Genomic DNA, 20437 nt, shown 5'->3' on the forward strand with positions numbered 1-20437 from the left:
GACTTGGAAGTTGGTTCCATCTCTACTAATGTGGCTATGCCCGATCCATTGGGACCATCCCCGAACTTCTACGACCTTCGGAAATGGTGAAACCACCAAATCTATAAAAAAAAAGTACAAGATATTTTTGAATAACTTTTTTTCTGAAAGTCCTAGAGACTTGTGCATTTCATGATTTATAAAGGGTGGGCTGCCACGCAACCACACCGAATTTCAGCACGTTTCGAGCAAGCAGCGCAGAGTTATTCCAATTAATCCCTAATATGGGTTAGGGTTGCAATTAGGGTTAGGGTTAGGGTTGCTATTAGGGTTAGGGTTAGGGATGAACACCCATTGGAGATCAAGATATTCTTCAATAAATTTTTTTCTGTAGGTCATAGAGACTTGCAAGTTGGTTCCATCTCCACTAATGTGGCTATGCCCGATCCATTGGTACCACCCCCGAGCTTCTACGACCTTTGGAAGGGGTAGGGTTAGGGTTGTGATTAGTGTTTGATTTTTTGGTTGTGATTAGGGTTAGGGTTAGGGATGAAAACCTATAGGAGTTCAAGATATTCTTCAATAACTTTTTTTCTGAAGGTCATAGAGACTTGGAAGTTGGTTCCATCTCTACTAATGTGGCTATGCCCGATCCATTGGGACCATCCCCGAACTTCTACGACCTTCGGAAATGGTGAAACCACCAAATCTATAAAAAAAAAGTACAAGATATTTTTGAATAACTTTTTTTCTGAAAGTCCTAGAGACTTGTGCATTTCATGATTTATAAAGGGTGGGCTGCCACGCAACCACACCGAATTTCAGCACGTTTCGAGCAAGCAGCGCAGAGTTATTCCAATTAATCCCTAATATGGGTTAGGGTTGCAATTAGGGTTAGGGTTAGGCTTGTGATTAGGGTTAGGGTTAGGGTTGCTATTAGGGTTAGGGTTAGGGATGAACACCCATTGGAGATCAAGATATTCTTCAATAACTTTTTTTCTGTAGGTCATAGAGACTTGGAAGTTGGTTCCATCTCCACTAATGTGGCTATGCCCGATCCATTGGTACCACCCCCGAGCTTCTACGACCTTTGGAAGGGGTAGGGTTAGGGTTGTGATTAGTGTTTGATTTTTTGGTTGTGATTAGGGTTAGGGTTAGGGATGAAAACCTATAGGAGTTCAAAATATTCTTCAATAACTTTTTTTCTGAAGGTCATAGAGACTTGGAAGTTGGTTCCATCTGCACTAATGTGGCTATGCCCGATCCATTGGGACCATCCCCGAACTTCTACGACCTTCAGAAATGGTGAAACCACCAAATCTATAAAAAAAAAGTACAAGATATTTTTGAATAACATTTTTTCTGAAAGTCCTAGAGACTTGTGCATTTCATGATTTATAAAGGGTGGGCTGCCACGCAACCACACCGAATTTCAGCATGTTTCGAGCAAGCAGCGCAGAGTTATTCCAATTAATCCCTAATATGGGTTAGGGTTGCAATTAGGGTTAGGGTTAGGGTTGTGATTAGGGTTAGGGTTGCTATTAGGGTTAGGGTTAGGGATGAATACCCATTGGAGATCAAGATATTCTTCAATAACTTTTTTTCTGTAGGTCATAGAGACTTGGAAGTTGGTTCCATCTCCACTAATGTGGCTATGCCCGATCCATTGGTACCACCCCCGAGCTTCTACGACCTTTGGAAGGGGTAGGGTTAGGGTTGTGATTAGTGTTTGATTTTTTGGTTGTGATTAGGGTTAGGGTTAGGGATGAAAACCTATAGGAGTTCAAGATATTCTTCAATAACTTTTTTTCTGAAGGTCATAGAGACTTGGAAGTTGGTTCCATCTCCACTAATGTGGCTATGCCCGATCCATTGGGACCATCCCCGAACTTCTACGACCTTCGGAAATGGTGAAACCACCAATTCTATAAAAAAAAAAGTACAAGATATTTTTGAATAACTTTTTTTCTGAAAGTCCTAGAGACTTGTGCATTTCATGATATATAAAGGGTGGCCTGCCACGCAACCACACCGAATTTCAGCACGTTTCGAGCAAGCAGCGCGGAGTTATTCCAATTAATCCCTAATATGGGTTAGGGTTGCAGTTAGGGTTAGGGTTAGGGTTGTGATTAGGGTTAGGGTTGCTATTAGGGTTAGGGTTAGGGATGAACACCCATTGGAGATCAAGATATTCTTCAATAACTTTTTTTCTGTAGGTCATAGAGACTTGCAAGTTGGTTCCATCTCCACTAATGTGGCTATGCCCGATCCATTGGTACCACCCCCGAGCTTCTACGACCTTTGGAAGGGGTAGAGTTAGGGTTGTGATTAGTGTTTGATTTTTTGGTTGTGATTAGGGTTAGGGTTAGGGATGAAAACCTATAGGAGTTCAAGATATTCTTCAATAACTTTTTTTCTGAAGGTCATAGAGACTTGGAAGTTGGTTCCATCTCCACTAATGTGGCTATGCCCGATCCATTGGGACCATCCCCGAACTTCTACGACCTTCGGAAATGGTGAAACCACCAAATCTATAAAAAAAAAGTACAAGATATTTTTGAATAACTTTTTTTCTGAAAGTCCTAGAGACTTGTGCATTTCATGATTTATAAAGGGTGGGCTGCCACGCAACCACACCGAATTTCAGCACGTTTCGAGCAAGCAGCGCAGAGTTATTCCAATTAATCCCTAATATGGGTTAGGGTTGCAATTAGGGTTAGGGTTAGGGTTGTGATTAGGGTTAGGGTTAGGGTTGCTATTAGGGTTAGGGTTAGGGATGAACACCCATTGGAGATCAAGATATTCTTCAATAACTTTTTTTCTGTAGGTCATAGAGACTTGGAAGTTGGTTCCATCTCCACTAATGTGGCTATGCCCGATCCATTGGGACCATCCCCGAACTTCTACGACCTTCGGAAATGGTGAAACCACCAAATCTATAAAAAAAAAGTACAAGATATTTTTGAATAACTTTTTTTCTGAAAGTCCTAGAGACTTGTGCATTTCATGATTTATAAAGGGTGGGCTGCCACGCAACCACACCGAATTTCAGCACGTTTCGAGCAAGCAGCGCAGAGTTATTCCAATTAATCCCTAATATGGGTTAGGGTTGCAATTAGGGTTAGGGTTAGGGTTGCTAGTAGGGTTAGGGTTAGGGATGAACACCCATTGGAGATCAAGATATTCTTCAATAACTTTTTTTCTGTAGGTCATAGAGACTTGCAAGTTGGTTCCATCTCCACTAATGTGGCTATGCCCGATCCATTGGTACCACCCCCGAGCTTCTACGACCTTTGGAAGGGGTAGGGTTAGGGTTGTGATTAGTGTTTGATTTTTTGGTTGTGATTAGGGTTAGGGTTAGGGATGAAAACCTATAGGAGTTCAAGATATTCTTCAATAACTTTTTTTCTGAAGGTCATAGAGACTTGGAAGTTGGTTCCATCTCTACTAATGTGGCTATGCCCGATCCATTGGGACCATCCCCGAACTTCTACGACCTTCGGAAATGGTGAAACCACCAAATCTATAAAAAAAAAGTACAAGATATTTTTGAATAACTCTTTTTCTGAAAGTCCTAGAGACTTGTGCATTTCATGATTTATAAAGGGTGGGCTGCCACGCAACCACACCGAATTTCAGCACGTTTCGAGCAAGCAGCGCAGAGTTATTCCAATTAATCCCTAATATGGGTTAGGGTTGCAATTAGGGTTAGGGTTAGGGTTGCTATTAGGGTTAGGGTTAGGGATGAACACCCATTGGAGATCAAGATATTCTTCAATAAATTTTTTTCTGTAGGTCATAGAGACTTGCAAGTTGGTTCCATCTCCACTAATGTGGCTATGCCCGATCCATTGGTACCACCCCCGAGCTTCTACGACCTTTGGAAGGGGTAGGGTTAGGGTTGTGATTAGTGTTTGATTTTTTGGTTGTGATTAGGGTTAGGGTTAGGGATGAAAACCTATAGGAGTTCAAGATATTCTTCAATAACTTTTTTTCTGAAGGTCATAGAGACTTGGAAGTTGGTTCCATCTCTACTAATGTGGCTATGCCCGATCCATTGGGACCATCCCCGAACTTCTACGACCTTCGGAAATGGTGAAACCACCAAATCTATAAAAAAAAAGTACAAGATATTTTTGAATAACTTTTTTTCTGAAAGTCCTAGAGACTTGTGCATTTCATGATTTATAAAGGGTGGGCTGCCACGCAACCACACCGAATTTCAGCACGCTTCGAGCAAGCAGCGCAGAGTTATTCCAATTAATCCCTAATATGGGTTAGGGTTGCAATTAGGGTTAGGGTTAGGGTTGCTAGTAGGGTTAGGGTTAGGGATGAACACCCATTGGAGATCAAGATATTCTTCAATAACTTTTTTTCTGTAGGTCATAGAGACTTGCAAGTTGGTTCCATCTCCACTAATGTGGCTATGCCCGATCCATTGGTACCACCCCCGAGCTTCTACGACCTTTGGAAGGGGTAGAGTTAGGGTTGTGATTAGTGTTTGATTTTTTGGTTGTGATTAGGGTTAGGGTTAGGGATGAAAACCTATAGGAGTTCAAGATATTCTTCAATAACTTTTTTTCTGAAGGTCATAGAGACTTGGAAGTTGGTTCCATTTCTACTAATGTGGCTATGCCCGATCCATTGGGACCATCCCCGAACTTCTACGACCTTCGGAAATGGTGAAACCACCAAATCTATAAAAAAAAAGTACAAGATATTTTTGAATAACTTTTTTTCTGAAAGTCCTAGAGACTTGTGCATTTCATGATTTATAAAGGGTGGGCTGCCACGCAACCACACCGAATTTCAGCACGTTTCGAGCAAGCAGCGCAGAGTTATTCCAATTAATCCCTAATATGGGTTAGGGTTGCAATTAGGGTTAGGGTTAGGGTTGCTATTAGGGTTAGGGTTAGGGATGAACACCCATTGGAGATCAAGATATTCTTCAATAACTTTTTTTCTGTAGGTCATAGAGACTTGCAAGTTGGTTCCATCTCCACTAATGTGGCTATGCCCGATCCATTGGTACCACCCCCGAGCTTCTACGACCTTTGGAAGGGGTAGGGTTAGGGTTGTGATTAGTGTTTGATTTTTTGGTTGTGATTAGGGTTAGGGTTAAGGATGAAAACCTATAGGAGTTCAAGATATTCTTCAATAACTTTTTTTCTGAAGGTCATAGAGACTTGGAAGTTGGTTCCATCTCCACTAATGTGGCTATGCCTGATCCATTGGGACCATCCCCGAACATCTACGACCTTCGGAAATGGTGAAACCACCAAATCTATAAAAAAAAAGTACAAGATATTTTTGAATAACTTTTTTTCTGAAAGTCCTAGAGACTTGTGCATTTCATGATCTATAAAGGGTGGCCTGCCACGCAACCACACCGAATTTCAGCATGTTTCGAGCAAGCAGCGCAGAGTTATTCCAATTAATCCCTAATATGGGTTAGGGTTGCAATTAGGGTTAGGGTTAGGGTTGTGATTAGGGTTAGGGTTAGGGTTGCTATTAGGGTTAGGGTTAGGGATGAACACCCATTGGAGATCAAGATATTCTTCAATAACTTTTTTTCTGTAGGTCATAGAGACTTGCAAGTTGGTTCCATCTCCACTAATGTGGCTATGCCCGATCCATTGGTACCACCCCCGAGCTTCTACGACCTTTGGAAGGGGTAGGGTTAGGGTTGTGATTAGTGTTTGATTTTTTGGTTGTGATTAGGGTTAGGGTTAGGGATGAAAACCTATAGGAGTTCAAGATATTCTTCAATAACTTTTTTTCTGAAGGTCATAGAGACTTGGAAGTTGGTTCCATCTCCACTAATGTGGCTATGCCCGATCCATTGGGACCATCCCCGAACATCTACGACCTTCGGAAATGGTGAAACCACCAAATCTATAAAAAAAAAGTACAAGATATTTTTGAATAACTTTTTTTCTGAAAGTCCTAGAGACTTGTGCATTTCATGATCTATAAAGGGTGGCCTGCCACGCAAGCACACCGAATTTCAGCATGTTTCGAGCAAGCAGCGCAGAGTTATTCCAATTAATCCCTAATATGGGTTAGGGTTAGGGTTGTGATTAGGGTTAGGGTTAGGGTTGCTATTAGGGTTAGGGTTAGGGATGAACACCCATTGGAGATCAAGATATTCTTCAATAACTTTTTTTCTGTAGGTCATAGAGACTTGCAAGTTGGTTCCATCTCCACTAATGTGGCTATGCCCGATCCATTGGTACCACCCCCGAGCTTCTACGACCTTTGGAAGGGGTAGGGTTAGGGTTGTGATTAGTGTTTGATTTTTTGGTTGTGATTAGGGTGAGGGTTAGGGATGAAAACCTATAGGAGTTCAAGATATTCTTCAATAACTTTTTTTCTGAAGGTCATAGAGACTTGGAAGTTGGTTCCATCTCCACTAATGTGGCTATGCCCGATCCATTGGGACCATCCCTGAACATCTACGACCTTCGGAAATGGTGAAACCACCAAATCTATAAAAAAAAGTACAAGATATTTTTGAATAACTTTTTTTCTGAAAGTCCTAGAAACTTGTGCATTTCATGATTTATAAAGGGTGGCCTGCCACGCAATCACACCGAATTTCAGCACGTTTCGAGCAAGCAGCGCAGAGTTATTCCAATTAATCCCTAATATGGGTTAGGGTTGCAATTAGGGTTAGGGTTATGATTAGGGTTAGGGTTAGGGTTGCTATTAGGGTTAGGGTTAGGGATGAACACCCATTGGAGATCAAGATATTCTTCAATAACTTTTTTTCTGTAGGTCATAGAGACTTGCAAGTTGGTTCCATCTCCACTAATGTGGCTATGCCCGATCCATTGGTACCACCCCCGAGCTTCTACGACCTTTGAAAGGGGTAGGGTTAGGGTTGTGATTAGTGTTTGATTTTTTGGTTGTGATTAGGGTTAGGGTTAGGGATGAAAATCTATAGGAGTTCAAGATATTCTTCAATAACTTTTTTTCTGAAGGTCATAGAGACTTGGAAGTTGGTTCCATCTCTACTAATGTGGCTATGCCCGATCCATTGGGACCATCCCCGAACATCTACGACCTTCGGAAATGGTGAAACCACCAAATCTATAAAAAAAAAGTACAAGATATTTTTGAATAACTTTTTTTCTGAAAGTCCTAGAGACTTGTGCATTTCATGATCTATAAAGGGTGGCCTGCCACGCAAGCACACCGAATTTCAGCATGTTTCGTGCAAGCAGCGCGGAGTTATTCCAATTAATCCCTAATATGGGTTAGGGTTGCAATTAGGGTTAGGGTTAGGGTTGTGATTAGGGTTAGGGTTAGGGTTGCTATTAGGGTTAGGGTTAGGGATGAATACCCATTGGAGATCAAGATATTCTTCAATAACTTTTTTTCTGAAGGTCATAGAGACTTGGAAGTTGGTTCCATCTCCACTAATGTGGCTATGCCCGATCCATTGGGACCATCCCCGAACATCTACGACCTTCGGAAATGGTGAAACCACCAAATCTATAAAAAAAAAGTACAAGATATTTTTGAATAACTTTTTTTTTGAAAGTCCTAGAGACTTGTGCATTTCATGATCTATAAAGGGTGGCCTGCCACGCAATCACACCGAATTTCAGCACGTTTCGAGCAAGCAGCGCAGAGTTATTCCAATTAATCCCTAATATGGGTTAGGGTTGCAATTAGGGTTAGGGTTAGGGTTATGATTAGGGTTAGGGTTAGGGTTGCTATTAGGGTTAGGGTTAGGGATGAACACCCATTGGAGATCAAGATATTCTTCAATAACTTTTTTTCTGTAGGTCATAGAGACTTGCAAGTTGGTTCCATCTCCACTAATGTGGCTATGCCCGATCCATTGGTACCACCCCCGAGCTTCTACGACCTTTGGAAGGGGTAGGGTTAGGGTTGTGATTAGTGTTTGATTTTTTGGTTGTGATTAGGGTTAGGGTTAGGGATGAAAACCTATAGGAGTTCAAGATATTCTTCAATAACTTTTTTTCTGAAGGTCATAGAGACTTGGAAGTTGGTTCCATCTCCACTAATGTGGCTATGCCCGATCCATTGGGACCATCCCCGAACATCTACGACCTTCGGAAATGGTGAAACCACCAAATCTATAAAAAAAAAGTACAAGATATTTTTGAATAACTTTTTTTCTGAAAGTCCTAGAGACTTGTGCATTTCATGATCTATAAAGGGTGGCCTGCCACGCAACCACACCGAATTTCAGCATGTTTCGAGCAAGCAGCGCGGAGTTATTCCAATTAATCCCTAATATGGGTTAGGGTTGCAATTAGGGTTAGGGTTAGGGTTGTGATTAGGGTTAGGGTTAGGGTTGTGATTAGGGTTAGGGTTAGGGATGAAAACCTATTGGAGATCAAGATATTCTTCAATAACTTTTTTTCTGAAGGTCATAGAGACTTGGAAGTTGGTTCCATCTCCACTAATGTGGTTGTGCCTGATCCATTGGTACCAATTGTTTTAACAAACAAAGAAATGTCAGTTTGATATTGTACATCCGACCATAAACTTTGTTATAAATAACTATTTACAAAGAAAACACAAATAAAACCAAATTCATAGAACTGGAATAAAATAATCTGACCAGGCTCTAGAGATCTGATTATATACATATATATTATCATATCTGTTTTTCTTTGGACACTGTAGACCTCACAGTGAACAGTTTCCAGTGGAACTACTTTCTCGTAAGGAAGTTATTTTACTGGCATCTCTGGATCACTGTTGATTTCTATTTGACAATCATTTTAAATTACTGAACAGCACAAATAGGAATCCATTAACTCCCACTGTTCTGGGATCAGAAATCTAAAACTTAAGCTCAGGAGGACATGATATTTACAATCTGGCCTCATCTCCTCCCTCAGCATATTTGCTGCTAATAAGACAGTGGGGTGATGTACTGTGAGTATTCTCAGTAATGTTTGGGAGCGTTCTCAGGAGAGTGTGATTAAGTGTAGTGTAAAGGTCAGCGGGCTGGCACAGCCGGGGCCTCACCAGGAGCTCAGCGCACTGAGCTTTCATATTTAATAACAGGTTGGAGTATGGGAGGAAAAATCATAACCCATTCTGTCAATCTAAAGCAGCACAGACTGATGTGTAACTTCCCAAGTTGCCACGGTAACCCTGACGGATGCTGACGGAATCTAATAAAAGGAGAAGGAAGGTGTGAGGGGATTGATGTGTGTCCTCTCACACAAACACACATGTAGACACGATCCCTCAGGCTGAGTGATTGCAGAGCAAAGGGCTGAAAAGCGACTTGATGAGATCCTGAGAGCAGCGGAGGAGGGCGAGGCAGCGAAGGGGAATTGAGGTTTCAAATCGGACAATGGCAGCTGGGATCAAGTGGGTACAAGAGTCTGTCGCCTGACCCCTGCCACAGTTTAACTGGGCTCATTGTGCCGCTCCGAGACCAAAGCTTTCTTTTAATTCCCTATCTCATCTCAGTTCATCACAGTAACAGAGACCAGAGACAATAAGACCTTCGGATCTTCACCCTGTCCTGTGAAAACACTGTTGGTGGCCAGAGACTCACACTCTTGTCTGAACCTGTGTCCTGTCGTCTGTGTTTTATCTCAATCTGGTTTTTGATTCAAACCATAAAATTCAATGTAACATTAAAACAGGACATCTGTGAAATCTAAAAACTATTTGAGTCTTTCACAGAAATATCAGTGTCGACTTCTATGTTTGATGATATGAAAGCTTTTACAGAATGAATAATTCAGGCATGATGTGCATTTAAGTTTATATTTTACATTCAAAAAGTTTATTTTCTGTAAGTATCCGTTTGTTTTTATGAATAGAAATTTGTAATAGTTTCAGTTTAATTGTAAAATATAAATTTCTTTGTCATAAGACCAAAATCTGAGGATAATAGCTTTTTTAAATGTGTCTGATAATATTAATGCTCTAAAATCCATATCTATCAGGCTCGATGAAAAACCTTCATTCTCAGGTTTTGTTTGTACGTGGTTGCAGATGTTGACTCTATGTTCTGTGCGTTGCAGTGCCACGAGGCGTCCATCGCCATCTACAGCAGCATGGAGAACCAGCGGCTCTCTCACTGGGTCTTCATCTCCGTCATCTCCATGATCTTCTGCCTCGTCGTTTACTCCCTCACAGGTCAGACGGGTTTAAACTCTCTCTCTTCTACAAACCTCACAATGCATGTGCAAATCTCTCGAGACACATTCCTCATGCAATATTAGCGATAGAAGAAACAGTGTAAGTAAGATAAGTGGGTTCATGGGGATGACTGAATTTGACTTGTTCGTCATGAGGCTGGCTCAGTTTTTAGAAATGTTCCACATCCTCACAGGAAAAGAACCAGAGAGTAGATGAATGATTTTACTGACTTTGGTCTAAATTGATAGTTTCTTTGATGAGAACCTTTGTTCTGCTGCTGCTGGTTCTTCATTCCCTCTTGTTATGATCACTGAACAACAGTCTGCATTAACTCACACCCACACACAGAAAAATTCCCTCTGCAGTTCAAAGCTTCTTCCTTCTCTGAATCAGTTTAATTCTGCAAACTCAGCTTCACTCGCCAATAAGTTGATCTGCCAGGATTTTATCACCATTCACAATATTGATTTCCCCCCCCCCTATCATTATATTAACAGAGTCTGGGATTAATTCTGATGAATGTGCTACTCTCATTTAGTTTCTGGCCCCTCAGGATATTTGTTTTACCAGCAGCCAAGAACGACAGACAGAGGCAGAAGGCTGCTTTGTACTGGTACATGAAAATGATTTTAGATTTTCCCCAGTCTCTGTCGGCTGCTGCTTTGAGAGTTAAAGCTTTATTTTAAAGAACTAGTGCGATGAATTAGTGGTGTCTTTATGCACAACACAAAAAAAACATATTTATTGACTGACCATGTTCACATCACGATCAGTAATTGTTATTTTAATCAGATTTTACTTGTTTTAATTATAGTGCTGCTCAATAGAACATCAATTTCACCTGATCAAAATCCCAATAAACACATCTTCGTCGTCTCTCTCTCTCTCTCTGTTGCAGGGGTTTATGGGTACCTGACATTTGGTAAGGACGTGAAGGCCGACATTCTAATGTCGTACACGGGCGACGACGTCCTGATGCTCATCGCTAGGCTGCTGTTCGGAATCTCCATCATCACCATCTATCCCATCATCCTGCTGCTGGGCAGGTGACGTCAGATCACTTCAGCGTGAACTCATCAAGAGTTTCTCTTCTCACTGTTTTCCTTCAATTCAAAGATCCACACAACTATTATCATTCTTACTGAGAATGTTTTTTCTTTATCTTTATCCAAGCATGTGGTCTTTCAGTTCGAGAGCAGCACTCGCTGATTTCACATTTAGATTATTTTGTAATGTTTTATCTCAAAACTCTGCGCTCACACTGAAATATAACGGATGAATAAAGAGAGAAAACCCTCTGAGCTAAGGAGGTTATGTTTTTGTCGTGTGTCTGTCGCGCTCTCTGTTCGTTAGTTTGCAGGATCACCATGAAACTATGGGTCAAGGAAGAATCCATTTCATTTTTGGTGCAGATCAGATCCAACAATTATTTTTCTTTGACATTGCAAGAGAAAGTGTTTTTCAACATTTATGGATCTTGATGAAAAAGAATCAGGCAAGTTTAAGGGACAGATTTTAAAGAGTGTGTAGATTTTAGTGCGGCTTGATTGAACTTGTGTTGTCCTATGTGCTCTACTGAGTGACATCCGAGCTGTTTCTAAATTTGACCTGATGTGAGTGTAGTTTTAAAGAAAATAAGATTAGCGGAAGATTAGACTCATCCTCTCTCTATCATCTCTCAGATCCGTGATCCAGGACCCCCTGTTGAGTTGGCGGCGGAGGCGTTACGGCGTGGTGACGGCGAACTTTGAAAGCCGCAGCCGCTACGCGCTGACGGCTCTGTGGATCACAGTGACTCTGCTCATCGCCGTCTTTGTACCCGACATCAGCAAGGTCATCAGTGTCATCGGGGGCATCAGCGCCTTCTTCATCTTTATCTTCCCAGGTAACACTCCGGTCACCGATTCATACTCTGTCAGAAGTGATGTGATGTGTTTAACCTTGTGTCTGTGTCGGAACAGGACTGTGTTTGATTTTCGCCATGCAGTCGGAGCCTGTGTCCTGGAGGACCAGGTGAGAACAAATGTCACTGTTCATAAACTGGAATTAAAAATCTGCTTCACCTTCAAATACAGTTTTTTTTACTGACTTTTAAAAGAACGTTTATTCACGTCAGTGTTTTCTTCTCTGCAGAGCCGTCCTCACAGTTTGGGGAGTCGTGACGCTGATCTGCGGAGCCTTCATCTTCGGCCAGAGCAGCACCATCGCCGTCATGCAGCTCCTCGGAAAGATCTGACTATTCCGCTCCCCTCGCAGATTCAGGTGTTGTCATGGAGACTGTTGTGACCAGATTGGAACTTTCTCGCCCCCTTTCTCCTCCTAAGAGAGCCCATGTTGAGTTATGGCCACCGCCGACTCTTTACAAATGAACATGACCCCTGAAGAATCAAGAGCCCCTCCTTCCCTCTGTCAGCGCCGCTGTGTTACGTTCTCTGTGGTCACCTGACCGCCTGAGGACGAGCAGCGTCTGTGTCCCGTCATGCCGAGATGATCTGATTGAAATCCTCAGGTATTTCTGCACTTTGTTTGTTTTGTGTCGGTGCAGATTTGTACATATCAGTATTAAACATCACTGTGTTCAGTTTGTGGGTGAGATGAAGAGCAAGAGTTTAAATTATCAGTAAAATAAAAAGAACATTTCCAGGACCCGGAGGATTCCACTGCTGTGAGGCAGAAGGTCTGAGTGTGTATGTTTAAAAAGAAGAGCTGCTTCCTGACACGTGATCCGTCAGTGATGATGTGTATGAAAACGTTGCTGTGTTCATTCTCTGCTTTTATTGAGTGAACAGTGGAAATAAAACACCAAAGTCTGGTGGCATGTTTGAGCAGCAGCTGGAGTTATGTGTAACATTCACATCATTTACACTAATTTACAAAATGAGTCAAACTTATATTTTAAACCTTCCAAGTCTTTGCTCATCAAGAAAGATGCTAACGACAGAAATAGGAAATCATGTGAATTTTAGGTTTAAGTCGACCTGCATCATAGTTGTGTTCCTGACGCACAAACATACTAACCAACAAAAATACAGCAGAGGTGAAAACATACGTTCTTAGGAGGAGTTGATAAATAATCAAGTCAATAAAGATTGTGAAAACCAAAGGAGAAAAAAAATGTTAGGTTCAAACAGTGCTGATAAAAGTATCATCCAGTACAAGTTCTTCAGATCAGATCAAATTAAATTAGAATCCTCGAACCTTAGAATAAACCTGAGTAGACTGAGGATTCATAGAGACACAAGATTAATCATTAACGTTTTTCACCTTGGAAACACAAACGTTTCAAATCAAAGCCACAAAACACTTTTTTTTTCTCAGTTTTCTAGTTTTATTGAATTGCATCACTCTACATCATCTAGAATTTCAACAAGATATTCTTTAAAGACCAAATATAATACTTGCATCCCTGCAATAAGTCTCTACACTTAAGAAGAGAAAGCCGTTTACTGAAACATACATTAAGAATTAATATTTCATTAAACATTGCCATAAAAGTGACTCTTCATTCATGTATGCCATTTTTTTTTCTAGTCATATAGTGTATATTTCATATAATAGATTTTAGTCTCTGTCTTCTTCATAGGAATACTAGAAAAGAAAGAAGGTAAGAAATGCACAAAACCCATTGAAGAGTAGCATGGCCTAATACTACAGCAAAGAAGTTACTGGACATTCAGTTGACATGCACTCAGTTAAAGGATAGAAAAGAACACACCCACGGAGGGGAAGAGTTACGGCCTAGATGTCGCTTCTGTTCTCGATTGGCTCGGTGTCATGTAACACGTGTTGAGGTAAACGCTTCCTGACCACCAGCGTTTCTACGGCTACAGAAACACGACCTCCATGTACTCTCTGCCCTCTCTCGTGTCGCCAGGGAACATTCGATCAAGGCCAGTGTCACTACATTTCACTCTTTTCATTGTATGACGAAGCACATGTTGCACTGAGGAGTCGTAGGATAGAATAAGGGGCAGGTGGCACAGTCAGAGGGACATTTAGGAATGTTACAACAGGAAACAGCATCGGCAGTTCTGCCGATCTACCTCACATGCACGACCCAACCAGGCCGGGCGCGACGCACAGGAAACCCCCCTCTCGATTAGAGCGCATTGGGCTGCGTTCAGCTGGGCTCCAGTACTGTGATACTATGGCTGTAGTTAAGTCACCGACAGGTAAACATTAATCCATGCACTATGGCTTTATGTTTCTGTTCAGAGCAGCTGATGTGACCGTTTTTAGCTGCACAGGAGCGATTCGTTGATGAGAAGGTTGAAGGACCATGTGGAGTTGACTTGGGAACAAAAAGTTGCTGTTGCTTGCTCAGTAGCTGCAGAATGTGTCGCTGTGGAAGCAGCTGTTAAATATGTCTGACGTATTCTATTTCACATACTGTCTCCACCTCCTAGTGTTCAATGTCTGGAAATGCAGTTCTCACGGATGGCTAGAGACGCCACTACAGGCATGGGAGAAGATCTAATTTTTAGTAATCTAAATTTTTTCAGGAAATTGAAATTCGCAAATGGTCAAACTGGCAGAACAGGTTTATATTTAAAGATACAATAACAATGATTTAAGATCAACAAATTAATTTGAACGTATGTGGAGGCAAATCCCTGATCGAAAAAATAATCGGAGATTATAATAGGTTGCCATAGGAATGAATATAGCTATGTAGAAACAAGATGGCAGCACCTGATATTTTGGATTAGTGGGAGGAAGTTAAAAAAAAACATCATTAAAAAACTGGCCCACTTCATGTTGCTCTGCAGCGCTCCTGGTGGTCAAAAACTCCACAGAATACCTCATAGACTCTTGGGTATAAGTTTCATAGATAAAGCCTTTGCATGCATGTTCTACAAGTCTACTGTGATATACATTTATTTTACAGTATATGTTATAGTTACTCCACATATCTCTGCCCTGCTCAATGCAGCCCAGCGCTCTAAAAGAAGAGAGATCAACATTATACCAGTGAAGCTGTATCCTGACTCACTGCTACCACAGTTCTGTCATTCACAAATGAAAAAGAAAATAGACCCAGCACCGAGGCGGATGGTAAGATGGCACCTTTTTGAAAGTAGCTAGAAAGAGCTAGAAAGGAGCGATTCATGAATAATAAATCTTAAACCAGATAAACAGTAAGACTATATATATATATTTATTTCTAAATACTCTCATCATACTCAATAACCTCTAATATACTGTATCTTCAAGTCACAATATTCACTCATTTTTACATTGTGCTTTCTGAATGAGAGTCTGATTGTTGCGTGGAGGGCGTACAGTGGCGTAGGTGGTGGTGAGTTCAGGTGAGATTACGAGTTCAGTCCATCCCAGGGCGACGGGGTGAGATTTGGGGCAGTCAGAACAGATGCAGAGGTGGGTCTGATCAATTCACAGTTCATTTAATTTTTTCTGCATATGTCCCAGTTTATAATGTACTGAAGTTCAGTCCATTCAACAACACGTGATCGAGTTTATGTTTGATTTACTGCAGAGGTTTCAGTCTACTTTTGTATTTTTGATTTGTGGGGGAAAAAAACCTCTGCACTGAAGCTCTTCTGTTTTATTTTTTTTTGGGCAACAATTAATAATATATAATGAAATATTTCTTGTGGATGGTTTCGCCTGATGACTGGAAGATCAGACCCATCATGCATCTGATTCTGACGGCTGAGATCTGCACTGCCAGTGATGCAGGTTTCCATGACGCCTCCTGTTATAGGTAGTGTGACCCTTCATTTACATGACTTTTTTTGCACTTTTAGGTCAATAGTGGAAATATACGTCTTTATTGTGTGTTAGAAATGCTAATGTGGTTGATCGGCTACGGCACATACAGTGGTGTGAAGTCTTATTTCTAGATGTTGATAACTGCATAAGTCTGGCGTTGAGAAATCTAACGCTGTCTGTGAAACTGTGTCAATACGTAACTGCAACACAGGACTGGTGCTGCATAACCTGCGGAGAGGCCGGACACTGAAAGACCCCTAGTGGGCATTTCCCGGCTTACTGGGAGTTTACGTCACATCAAACAAAGGAAAGTCGCGTTTTAATAAACCCTTTTGAAAAACCTCCTCTAGCATGTGGTGATGTTTAAGGCTTTAAATTCAATGTCGTTCGGATGGGTGTGTCTGTTTCTGATGACGTTGTGATTCAAAGAAACTGCTGAGACTGTTACAGCTGCTGCTCAGCTCCTGCTGAGGAAAACTGTGCACCGTCGCACTAAAATATGTCAATAAATACAAATATAATCATAATAGACCAACATTTGCATTATGTACAATCTCCACTAGACTCACACAGCTAATAAGCTACCCATTGCCCAACTCAGACATGGAATACACAGACGGACGGGAGGCATAAATAAAAGCGTGTTCAGCTGCATGGGGAACCGTGAGGTGCCGCCTGTTTCTCTCCGCTCCTCTGTCTCATGGTAGCAGCAGAGTCTTGTCAGAAATTAACCTCTGACAGCAAAAGGATTCATTCATGTCACAGCTAAAATGACCCAGAGGTCAAAGCTGAGAAATTCAAACCCCAAAGTGTTCAATGAAATAAAAGCTACAGGAAGAAATATAACTTAATGTTTCACCACCTGCATGAGGTTTTTTTTTTTTTTTGCTCATGACACTTCACTGTGTTTTTTAGGTGAAAACGTGTTTCATGAGTTCATACTTTCATGGACATTATTCTCACAGCAGCCACTGTGACGATCTGAGGGTTTAGAAATGAGCCAATCACACAACAAACAGCAGCATCGTATGATCATGACTGAAGTGGTACTGATATTCTGAACTGTGTACGATTGTACTGACCTAACTTTTCTCGCTCTCCTTTGTGTATTGGGATGGTAAAATGACAAAGTTTGCATTTCTCTTCCACAACTTATTCAAAAACATTTTTACCTTAATTCTAAATTCTCTGTATTTGTGTATGAGTATGATGTGAACTATAATGGGACCCCGTCAAAGAGTTTTCTGTCCCCAAGCACTAAAGAGAAAACTTTTAGAATCACTTGTTCCAGTTAAAGATTTAAGAGTGGGACCACAGGACCCTGGGAACGTAAAGTCTAATTCATGCTTCTGCGGTGTAGCCTACACGTAGACGTGTACCATACGCAGAACCCTGACGTGCACCTCCCCAAAAACGTAACTACACATCGAGGCGACGCAGACCACAACAGCTGTGATTGGTCCGCTTGGTAGCATCGCATTTCCGTAATCTCCTGCTTCACCTCACTCGGTTTAACGGTGATACAGACCATCTACTCTGACGTCTTTCTTGTCTTTGTTGCAGTTCTTTAAGAAAGAAGCAATTGCTTGTCAACATCTATCGGCTTCATGATAACTCTTGCCATTGTTCTGAAGCAAACTGAGACACTAGAGAATTTCTAAATAAGCGGATCGGAAACTCAATACTGTAGCATAGAAACTCTAACGCCACTAGTGTTTTGGTGGTTGTTATTGCAGAGCAACAAAAACACAACTGCGGACAACTATGAATGCTCACCTCAAAAGACTTGTGCGTGGCTACGTGTGTACCTACGGCTTAGCTTTGACCACGCAGAACCATGAATCTGCCTTTAGACCATGGGAACATAGGAACTGCAGATATTAGATCCTGGGAACCATAAGACCTTGGTAATACAGGACCCTGTGATCATAAGACCTGAGGAACATTGGACTCTAAGAACATTTTGGAATTAATTGTCAGAGATTCTGACTCCCTACGAAATCGGACCACAAAGCTAGTGATCTGGCTAATCCTCGAGCTAACTTCAAGCTTTCAGTTTGTTCCACGTGATCTGTTGTTTGTCCTCAATTAAAAACATGTGGATTTCATAATGGCTGATGTGAGAAAAATGTCCAAACCATTTGTTCATTTACAAAACAACAGAATTATTAGAACAATGAGAACAAAAGTGGAAAGAGCAGCTACTAAGAAATGACAGCTACATACAGAAGAGCTTTTTATGGTGAATTCAAACTTAACTCTCAGGGAGAAAATAAATGAAATAATACTCGACCCATCTACTGTTACTGCTACATGAACAACTCAACCCCGGGGTTCCTGCTACATGACGAACTCCACCAGGCTCAAAGCTACCGGAAACATGAGCATTAAAAATAATCCCAAAAAATCTCCAACCAGCAAACTACCATGGTGAGATGCAGACGCTTTAAGCTTTTTTTTTTTTTTTTTTTTTTAAATCTCACGTTGTCAAAATGCACTGTTTGTTCAATTTTCACTGTAGTTGACACCATCGACTTGCACTGTGTAAACATGTACTTACAAAAAGAGTTGAGGAATGTGAGGGTGGAGAGAGGAGAGGGCGTGAGAGTGGGTGAAATGCAGGGGGAGTGGGTTTCAGGAACGGAGGGTGGGTCGGAGAGGGAGGAGTCTTGGCGTGTGGCGGAAAATCTTCATGCTCAGTCCCTGTTCACGCTGCACCAGGCGGCTGCAGAGACAGAGGACGACAGGTGAGGAAGAGGTTAAAGAGGGAAATGAGACAGAACGGTAACTCTGACTCCAGAGCATCATCATTATTATTGTTATATTAACTGTCGCTGTTGTCATTAATAACATCTTTTCATCTAGAATTATAACAATCAGTCTGAAGGAGCTTAAACACAATGGTTGAAGTGTTGAAATATCGAGCAGAAGCTTAAAATCTAAGTATTCTGAGGAAAATGTTTGTGTCGAGATCCAGAACGCTCTTATTTTGAAAACATGAGACAAGAAGCACTTGTGTTAAGCCTGTGAGACACGAGTCACAGCCTCATCAACGTTCATCATCACAACCATGAATGACTGAAAAGACGTCACGTGAGAAGAGATAAAATAGAGACATGATCCATATTTTACCGTCCAGATTACAACTGATAATAGTAAATGTCAGAAAATGGTTAAATTATCGTGCATCATTCATTACGACAATTATCCTACATCTGGCAAAACTGTGGTTACGCAACTTTGAGGTCTCGAAGTTACTTTGTGAAGTGCCTTGAGATAATGTGTATTACTATTTGGCACTGTTCAAATAAAACTGAACTGGAATGAGCGGAAAAAGATTGAATGGAGATTGAGCAGAAATTTGGCAAGGCAGCGAAAAACAGAAGTGTGAGGGCAGAGAGAGATGAGAGCGGAGGGAGGGGTGAGGAGAGCTGGATAAAAAACGAGACAAGAGAAGAAGCATTAATGGCAGATTGCCTGGCATCAGATCAGCCCACTGACAGTCGGCTCCTCGCTGAGTGGACGGATGTGAGTCGTCTATAATGACGTCATTTTCAGAGCCAGGATGCTTTAACAGACTTCTTCCACAAAATAATCACTTTCTTAGGATTGTGAGGAAACTGATTTATCAAAATAACTAGTAATTTTGCAGCATTTTCTTATTTTATGTTCATTAATGACTAAATGTTGTTTTGTTTCACTGGTTTCAGTTCAGTGCTGAGAAATCCAGTGATTTTTGACCAAAATTCACAGATTTCAGTTTTGTGGATTTTGCTGTTTTCTCTGTTTCATATCTTTATTAACAGGCAGGTTATGTTTTCATTGCTGTTCGTCAGCAGGATTACGCAAACTCTACTGAACCAGTTTTCTTGAACCTTAGTGGAAGGATATGGGGCCAAGGTAGAAACCATTAATGTTGTGGATTCGTTTCAGGAGATGGATCCAGAATTTTATTTTTCTTTCTTTAATGTTGCCAGATTTTCTCCAGAAATAAAAAATAGATCATAGAAGTCTGCCCTTAAACTTTAACTTAAACTTTACAACTTTAGTATTATGTTTGTGTAAGCACAGTCTAATTTGTGTATAATTTTGATAGTTAAAGAATTATTTGAAGGGGGAGAGGGATTCATGAACAGCATGAAATAGCAAAAATCCTGGTTTTTAATCCTAAATATGGATCATGTTCTTTTCTCTGGAGAAAAAACTAAACAGATGTTCACGTCTGAAATCAGTGAACCGCCCCTTTAACTGCTGATAAAACACAATTCAGTTGCCCTCATTTTATTGTGTAGTTTTGTTGTGTAGTATTTCACCACTCACCTGGCACGGCTACAGAGGACATGGCCTCTGGCTGGCACAGTGTGTCCACCTTCACATGCTGAAAGGCTTTGTTGGGGGCAGACTGGAGGTGTCTGCAGTGAGAGGGTGAGAGCACACATCAGTTTTACACACATCACAGCTGCAGCCACTCATAAACGTGCACGCGGGCGCACGCAGCCTCAGAGCGCTTAGCACGGCCCTCAGGCTTTACTGTAAGAGTTGAAATATTAATGGCGGGGAGACGCTGGGAGCAGTGGAG

General features: G+C 41.3%; 2 protein-coding genes across 3 annotated transcripts in view; one reads left to right on the forward strand and one right to left on the reverse strand.

The window, feature by feature from the left end:
- slc38a8a (solute carrier family 38 member 8a) overlaps positions 1-12953 on the forward strand; it is a 198493-nt gene extending 185540 nt beyond the window's left edge. The window contains exons 6-10 of the mRNA XM_069528258.1: positions 10008-10122; positions 11024-11171; positions 11808-12010; positions 12087-12138; positions 12259-12953. Coding sequence (XP_069384359.1) covers positions 10008-10122; positions 11024-11171; positions 11808-12010; positions 12087-12138; positions 12259-12361 — 621 coding nt within the window. The 3' untranslated portion in view covers positions 12362-12953. The remainder of the gene's footprint in view (positions 1-10007; positions 10123-11023; positions 11172-11807; positions 12011-12086; positions 12139-12258) is intronic.
- A 476-nt stretch (positions 12954-13429) lies between these two features.
- necab2 (N-terminal EF-hand calcium binding protein 2) overlaps positions 13430-20437 on the reverse strand; it is an 87744-nt gene continuing 80736 nt past the window's right edge. For both annotated transcript variants that reach the window (XM_069528260.1, XM_069528259.1), the window contains 2 exons: positions 20179-20270; positions 13430-18583 (listed from right to left, as the gene is read on the reverse strand). In XM_069528260.1, coding sequence (XP_069384361.1) covers positions 18555-18583; positions 20179-20270 — 121 coding nt within the window. In that variant the 3' untranslated portion in view covers positions 13430-18554. The remainder of the gene's footprint in view (positions 18584-20178; positions 20271-20437) is intronic.

The sequence above is a fragment of the Paralichthys olivaceus genome, chromosome 7 (genome assembly GCF_024713975.1).
Source record: "Paralichthys olivaceus isolate ysfri-2021 chromosome 7, ASM2471397v2, whole genome shotgun sequence".
Taxonomy (NCBI): Eukaryota; Metazoa; Chordata; class Actinopteri; order Pleuronectiformes; family Paralichthyidae; genus Paralichthys; species Paralichthys olivaceus.